Source organism: Pteropus vampyrus, unplaced genomic scaffold, assembly GCF_000151845.1.
Source record: "Pteropus vampyrus isolate Shadow unplaced genomic scaffold, Pvam_2.0 Scaffold510, whole genome shotgun sequence".
NCBI classification, from domain to species: domain Eukaryota; kingdom Metazoa; phylum Chordata; class Mammalia; order Chiroptera; family Pteropodidae; genus Pteropus; species Pteropus vampyrus.
The window spans coordinates 695,902-703,804 of record NW_011889291.1 but is presented as its reverse complement, the minus strand read 5'-3'; the positions used below and the strand labels follow the sequence as shown (position 1 = coordinate 703,804).

Below are 7,903 nucleotides of genomic sequence, written 5' to 3'. Positions count from 1 at the left end.
TGATTCCTCAAGTGCCCCCAGTGGCAGTATGGTTCTGCTGAGAGCTCTCTAAGCCTCAGGGAATCAAGTCCAAATCCCTTTGCTTGGCATTCAAGGCCCTTTAGGACCTGACCCAGACTGACCACCCCTTCCCTCCATTCATTCGTGCACTCCCTCGTTCCTTCACTTATTCATTCACATGAGCCCTGATGCCTTGTTGAGCCAGGCATGGCCTGAACCCCCGCACTTGGGAGCTCATATACCAGAAGATGTGTGGGATGTCCAAAACGTGGACAGGGCTATGGTGAGGGATGCCCAGGGCATTGTGGGGGTCCAGAGGGACCACCTGCTCTGTCCCAGGGTCAGGGAGGTCTTCTCGGAGGAAGCGTCCCTGAGCCAAGTCTTAGAGGATAGATTGGTATTCACCAGCAGGAAGGGTGTTCTGAGCAGAGGGCTCAGCATCTGCAAAGGCTTAGAGGCAACTCACTAAAGAACTGAAAGAAAAAAAAAAGAACTGAAAGAGTTCTTCTCGAATGTCTCAGTTACTGGCACACAGTAGGTGCTCAAGAATGCTTTGTGGAAGGGACGGATGCGAAGGTGATGGGAAACCACAGACAGGAGAAAAGCCGCAGAGAGAAGGGACGAGATTTGCCATATGAGAAACTCGCTCTGACTACTCAAGCTGAAAGCAGGTTGAAGGGTTCGCACCCTGACTCTTCCACACTCTCTCCTCTGCATTCTGTGCCTGCCTGAGTCACGCCTGAGTCACACCTCAGTCACACCTCCACACCTTCGCCTGGGCAGTTTACTCCACCTGGTGCACCCTCTCTTCCTGCTCTTGATCAAAACCTTTCTCGACTTACGAGTCCCAGACACTTGCAAGTGTAGATGCAAGAGCCTGGCCTTTGCTGTCAGATGGACCCAGACTCAATCCCACACCCTTGGAAACAATGTAGCTCTATCTTTAGTCAAGCGTCAAGCCACTGTACTTCTCAAGCCTCAGTTTCCCTCCCGGCCGACATCCCACTGAGTTGCTATGAAGATTGCTGGTAATATTGGTGACAGCCCCACCCGGGTGCCAGGTGCTTAGTGGATGTTAATTCTGTCACGTGCCCCTCTGCCCAGGCCCATCGTCACAACTTCTCTAAGGAAGGGCATCAGCCACCTACCCCATTGTTCCCCAGAACAGTTCATCCTCACATCACCCCTGGCAAGTGGGATGCTTCTCTCATTTTATAGATGAAGCCACAGAGGCTCACAACAGAGTTAGGTCACCCAGCCAGGATGAGAATCCAGATCTGCCCACACGGAAAGCTGGGTATGTTTAATATCTGTGGGCGTTTCTTGACAAACCCTCCGCTAGCTGTCACAGTATCCAGATTCCAGCCACGCGCCTCCCCTGCTCAGGAAACTTCGGTGGCCTCCCCAGCACCCCTGGGAGAGGCTGGCTTCTCATTCGCCTCTGCCCTACAGTTGCCCACACTGACCTCCTGCTTGACCCCTGTCAGAGTCCCCTCTGGCCAGCATACTCATCTCCATTCCCTGGAATCTGCTCGGCAAACGTCTGTCATCTTTGGAGACTTGACTTTCGTTCCCAGCATTTTTTGCCCTTGGGGTCTTCCTCTGAAGTTGGGTTTCTTTCTTCGCCTTTGTCCTTTGTTCATTCGCTAGGTCCTTCCTACTGGGGCTAAGAAAGGACTCTGTCCCAGTCTTAGCTCTCCAGCAGCTCCTGGTCTGGGGATAAGAAGCTTCCTAGAGGAGGGACATGTTATCCGACCATGAGTGCACCAGACAGGGAAGCTCAAGGCCACCATCCCCCACAGCCTCTTCCTTCTTCCCCGTTTCAGCCAGACTGTCCCAAGCCTCTTTGATCCCTGTCTACACTTCCTGACCTCCCAATCTGACTTCTGACCCTGGGGTCACCAATGCTCTCAGTCTCCAGTGAGCGTGGATGCTCTTCAGTAGGTTGGGGTGTGATCAACGGCTCCCTGCTTCTCCCAACCAGCCCTTGTCACCTGCAAGCCATCTCCGGTCCTGGCTGCCTCTGACCTCCCAGCTGACCCCCTGCCTTCCACAATGCTGCTCCCATAACTTTGTCCTTCCCCCAGCTGGCTCTTCCCATTGCATCCCAGGGTTCTGTCGCATCTGACACCTTCTTCTCATAATGAACATCTCAACAGGCCCCCCTAGATCCTCTGCAATGTGGAAGAGAAAGTCATTTATAATGAAACATATGCATAAAGATGAAAGTGCTCAGGCCAGTGGCCCAAGGATCACTGCAGCCACCAGGTGCTCACACATGGACACAGGGGGCACTTGAGGAATCACGGGAGCATTGTGTGTCTCAATGAGCTGATAGCCCAACGCACAAGTGGGATGTTGGACACGTTAACACCTCGAGCAGCATGAACTTCCAAATGCTGAACAGTTCTTAGCAAAATCTGAACAAAGCTAAAATCTCCCCTGATACAGGACAGTCACACTCCTGAAAAATGCAGTGGGTATCAACCATACAAAAAAGATATAGATTTTCTGTTTATACATACACTCAAATTGGGTTCTAGGTTCCAATGATTGATTATAAACAGGTTTGTCACTTACATGAACATCTGCCAAGTGGGGTGGGTAGCTGTGGGTGGGATGGTTATTTGAGTGTAAATTTGGCACCTGTGGTCCCCTTGATATGCCAGGCATATCTCCAACCCTGTGACAACCAAAAATGCTCCCGTGATTCCTCAAGTGCCCCCAGTGGCAGTATGGTTCTGCTGAGAGCTCTCTAAGCCTCAGGGAATCAAGTCCAAATCCCTTTGCTTGGCATTCAAGGCCCTTTAGGACCTGACCCAGACTGACCACCCCTTCCCTCCATTCATTCGTGCACTCCCTCGTTCCTTCACTTATTCATTCACATGAGCCCTGATGCCTTGTTGAGCCAGGCATGGCCTGAACCCCCGCACTTGGGAGCTCATATACCAGAAGACGTGTGGGATGTCCAAAACGTGGACAGGGCTATGGTGAGGGATGCCCAGGGCATTGTGGGGGTCCAGAGGGACCACCTGATCTGTCCCAGGGTCAGGGAGGTCTTCTCGGAGGAAGCGTCCCTGAGCCAAGTCTTAGAGGATAGATTGGTATTCACCAGCAGGACGGGTGTTCTGAGCAGAGGGCTCAGCATCTGCAAAGGCTTAGAGGCAACTCACTAAAGAACTGAAAGAAAAAAAAAAGAACTGAAAGAGTTCTTCTCGAATGTCTAAGTTACTGGCACACAGTAGGTGCTCAAGAATGCTTTGTGGAAGGGACGGATGCGAAGGTGATGGGAGACCACAGACAGGAGAAAAGCCGCAGAGAGAAGGGACGAGATTTGCCATATGAGAAACTCGCTCTGACTACTCAAGCTGAAAGCAGTTTGAAGGGTTCGCACCCTGACTCTTCCACACTCTCTCCTCTGCATTCTGTGCCTGCCTCAGTCACACCTGAGTCACACCTCAGTCACACCTCCACACCTTCGCCTGGGCAGTTTACTCCACCTGGTGCACCCTCTCTTCCTGCTCTTGATCAAAACCTTTCTCGACTTACGAGTCCCAGACACTTGCAAGTGTAGATGCAAGAGCCTGGCCTTTGCTGTCAGATGGACCCAGACTCAATCCCACACCCTTGGAAACAATGTAGCTCTATCTTTAGTCAAGCGTCAAGCCACTGTACTTCTCAAGCCTCAGTTTCCCTCCCAGCCGACATCCCACTGAGTTGCTATGAAGATTGCTGGTAATATTGGTGACAGCCCCACCCGGGTGCCAGGTGCTTAGTGGATGTTAATTCTGTCACGTGCCCCTCTGCCCAGGCCCATCGTCACAACTTCTCTAAGGAAGGGCATCAGCCACCTACCCCATTGTTCCCCAGAACAGTTCATCCTCACATCACCCCTGGCAAGTGGGATGCTTCTCACATTTTATAGATGAAGCCACAGAGGCTCACAACAGAGTTAGGTCACCCAGCCAGGATGAGAATCCAGATCTGCCCACACGGAAAGCTGGGTATGTTTAATATCCGTGGGCGTTTCTTGACAAACCCTCCGCTAGCTGTCACAGTATCCAGATTCCAGCCACGCGCCTCCCCTGCTCAGGAAACTTCGGTGGCCTCCCCAGCACCCCTGGGAGAGGCTGGCTTCTCATTCGCCTCTGCCCTACAGTTGCCCACACTGACCTCCTGCTTGACCCCTGTCAGAGTCCCCTCTGGCCAGCATACTCATCTCCATTCCCTGGAATCTGCTCGGCAAACGTCTGTCATCTTTGGAGACTGGACTTTCGTTCCCAGCATTTTTTGCCCTTGGGGTCTTCCTCTGAAGTTGGGTTTCTTTCTTCGCCTTTGTCCTTTGTTCATTCGCTAGGTCCTTCCTACTGGGGCTAAGAAAGGACTCTGTCCCAGTCCTAGCTCTCCAGCAGCTCCTGGTCTGGGGATAAGAAGCTTCCTAGAGGAGGGACATGTTATCCGACCATGAGTGCACCAGACAGGGAAGCTCAAGGCCACCATCACTCTTCTGTTTGCCAGACTTTTCCCTACAGGACTGTACTGAAGAGAGGCAGAGTGGGCCTAAGAGAACCAGTGTGTTTAAGTGTTTAAGTTTAGTGTTTAGTGTTTAAGGATAAGTTTAGTTGGGGTCAAAGAAGAAAACATTCCAGGAAGGCTTCCTGTAGGAGGAGTTTTTCTGGGAAGCCTGTGTCTGGGTCTCCTCCTTGGGGTCCTAACAGAAGGTATGAACTGATGAAAAACTGAAGGGAGAAATGAAAAGGGAAAGCGGGAGCCTGGGAAGGTGCCGGAGCTGGCACAGGGCAGGGGGAAGGCTCTTTGAGGATAGAGAAGGTGGTGGCAGGGGCAGCAGGCAAGCGTAGGAGAGGAGAGTCACAGCTGGGCACAGAGTGTAGAGGTCATAGCTGGGCTCTGAGGAGCTCAGAGCAACAGGCTGGGATGCATGACCAAAGAGAAGGGAGGTAGGAGGAAGAAGGGCATCTTCAGGTGGAAGGGGTGGGCAGCGGGTCAGATGCTGCAGAGAAGTCAAGGACTTGGCCTGGGCCTGGGCAGGGAGAAGGGGTTTGAGGAAGTGAGGAGCATGGAGGCTGAAAGGGAAGTGGGAAGGAGGAGCTGTGTCACACTGTCTGGCCTCCTGGGGGTAGGGAGTCTGGACTGGACCTGGCCTACCTCTCCCGATGTCCCAGAGATGGGGAAGGAGGCGAAGCACGATCAGAAGCTGCGGATGGAGATGAGCCGGGTAAGGGAGGCACCAGGCCTCGCCCCCGTGCCAGGGCTCACGTCCACCCTGCCACCCCCATTTTCAGGGCAGCAAGGAGCGCTTCCACTGGCAGAGCCACAATGTGAAACAGAGCGGCGTGGACGACATGGTGCTGCTGCCCCAGATCACTGAGGATGCCATCGTGGGCAACCTCCGCAAGCGCTTCATGGACGACTATATCTTTGTATCCTGGGCCATGGGCGGGACAGACAAATGAAGGACAGAGGGACAGGCGGATAACTGACCAAGGGATGGAGGGGTGGCGGGTAGATGAATGCAGGGGAGGATGTCAGAGGCACTTTAGCACAGAAGGGAAATACAGATGCCTGAGCAAATGAAGCGGAGGGATGGACAGTGAGAGCGCCGGATGATAGGACAGGGGGCTGAGAGAGTGACAGCAGGACTGTGCTTGGGAGTGGCCATGGGCCCCACCGCTCCCTCTGCCCTGGGGTAGCTCAGCCACAACATATCCCATTTCCCCCATTCCGGACCCAGCCCTGTCTTTCCCTAAGAGACCCAGGACACGTCTGAGTTATCGCCATCTCTTCCTCTGAACAGTGGGGCTCTAGGAGACCCTAGGGGAGCAGGATAAGGGGACGGGGACCTATCGGGGACAAAGCACACCAGGACATCGCCTGGCCCTTAGCCACCCCCCAGACCTACATTGGCTCCGTGCTCATCTCCGTAAACCCCTTCAAGCAGATGCCTTACTTCACTGAGCGTGAGATCGACCTCTACCAGGGCGCGGTGAGGCCAGGGCCAGGTGGGAGGCACAGTCCCCAGGGCCACTAACCCAAAGCCCTAGGCTGAGACCTACCCTTCCTCACTAGGCCCAGTATGAGAATCCCCCACACATCTATGCCCTCACGGACAACATGTACCGGAACATGCTCATCGACTGTGAGAACCAATGTGTCATCATCAGGTACGGACAGAGGGACCCCAGGCCCTCCCCAGGCCCTGATCGAACAGCATCACTACCCAGGGACATTTATTTGGAACTCCTGATCTAAACAGTCTTGCCGTCTCTCTCTGTCTCTAGCCCTGCTTTACCTGCCTGATCACCATGTGACCCACGATATCTTTTATTTATTCATTCTGTTATTGTCCATCTGTCCTCTTTAAATGTCAACTCCAGGAGGGCAGGGATTCGTGTCTGTCTCATTCACTACTGTATCCCCAGAGCCTGGAATAGTGCCTGGTGCACAGTAGGTACCGAATGAGTGAATGAGGAAACAATCAGGCACTTACTCCACCTCGGCCACTGATCATTCCTGCCCCCTCCCATCCCCAGTGGAGAGAGTGGAGCTGGGAAGACGGTGGCAGCCAAATACATCATGGGCTACATCTCCAAAGTGTCCGGTGGGGGCGAGAAGGTCCAGGTGAGGCAAAAACAGAGAGACGGGCCAGGTTTCCCCCAACTCCATGGTACTTCATCTCCCGGCCCTGCCTCAGCCTAACCTCTTCACACCCCACCCGCCTCCGCCCCCAGCACGTGAAGGACATCATCCTGCAATCGAACCCATTGCTCGAGGCCTTTGGCAACGCCAAGACCGTGCGCAACAACAACTCCAGTCGCTTCGTGAGTCTATAGCCCTGCTTTGGGGCAACTACTCCCTCCACACGTCTGTCTGTCTGTCTGTCTGTCTGTCTGTCTGTCTGCCTCTTTCTCACACACACACACACACACACACACACCCCTACCTGTGTTCCCAAGAACACAGGAAAATACCTGCTGCTGGATGGGAGACTCACTTCTTCTTTATAGTCCATCTGAAAAAGAGTCCCCCATCAACAGAACTGTGGAGCCATGACATGTTTGCGTCACATTCGTAAATACTCCCCTGGCTGCGACCCTGCCACATCTGTTCCTACACACATTTCGGGTCCAATTTATTCCATCCTTCCTTCTTTCTTTCAAGAAATAGCCCTTATGCTCCTTTGTGTCAGATGCTGTCCTGAGCCTAACTGAAGACAAAATAGGTAAACGGATCTGGATTTATGGTCTGATTCTGTCGCTGTTTAAACACGTGGCCTGGACAAAACACAACGTAACCTCCCAAGTCTCCTCTGTTTTCTCATCCATAAACTGAGTCCATCTCACAGACCACGACGATGTCAGTAAGGTGCTTGCATGTGGAAATCGCTTAATAAATTCCATCTACGAATAAGATTTTTTTTACTTCCCACAATATTATTTGTTATATTTTTATTTTCTAATATATTTTATCATATCATTATATTTAAGTATTTTCCCCCAATTTCAAATACACAGAAAAGTTGGAAGACTACCACAGCGGATACCTGTGTGCCCATCTCCCGACTCCATCGTTAACATCTTACTCTCCTTGCTTTATTGCATCTCCACCCACCTTATTTTTTTGATGCACTACAAAGCGAGATGCAGACACCACACCTTTCCACCCAAACGCTTGGTCGTGCGGGTCCTTGATTACAGTCCTTCGCAAATTTGCAGTTCTCTTTTATTTCCTTTTAAGTAAAATTTGCATACAGTAAAATACATAAATCTAAAGTGGACCGTGCACTGAACTTAGAAAAATGCATACACTGTGCAACCCAAACACCTACCAATATACAGAACATCGCCATCACTCCAGAAAGTTCCCTCTTGTTTCTTTCTACTCC

General features: G+C 52.1%; 1 protein-coding gene across 1 annotated transcript in view; it reads left to right on the top strand.

Moving 5' to 3' along the window:
• Positions 1-7,903, top strand: part of MYO1F (myosin IF) — a 33,802-nt gene that overhangs the window by 6,675 nt on the left and 19,224 nt on the right. The window contains exons 2-6 of the mRNA XM_023524924.1: positions 5,304-5,441; positions 5,915-6,004; positions 6,088-6,182; positions 6,552-6,639; positions 6,750-6,839. Coding sequence (XP_023380692.1) covers positions 5,304-5,441; positions 5,915-6,004; positions 6,088-6,182; positions 6,552-6,639; positions 6,750-6,839 — 501 coding nt within the window. The remainder of the gene's footprint in view (positions 1-5,303; positions 5,442-5,914; positions 6,005-6,087; positions 6,183-6,551; positions 6,640-6,749; positions 6,840-7,903) is intronic.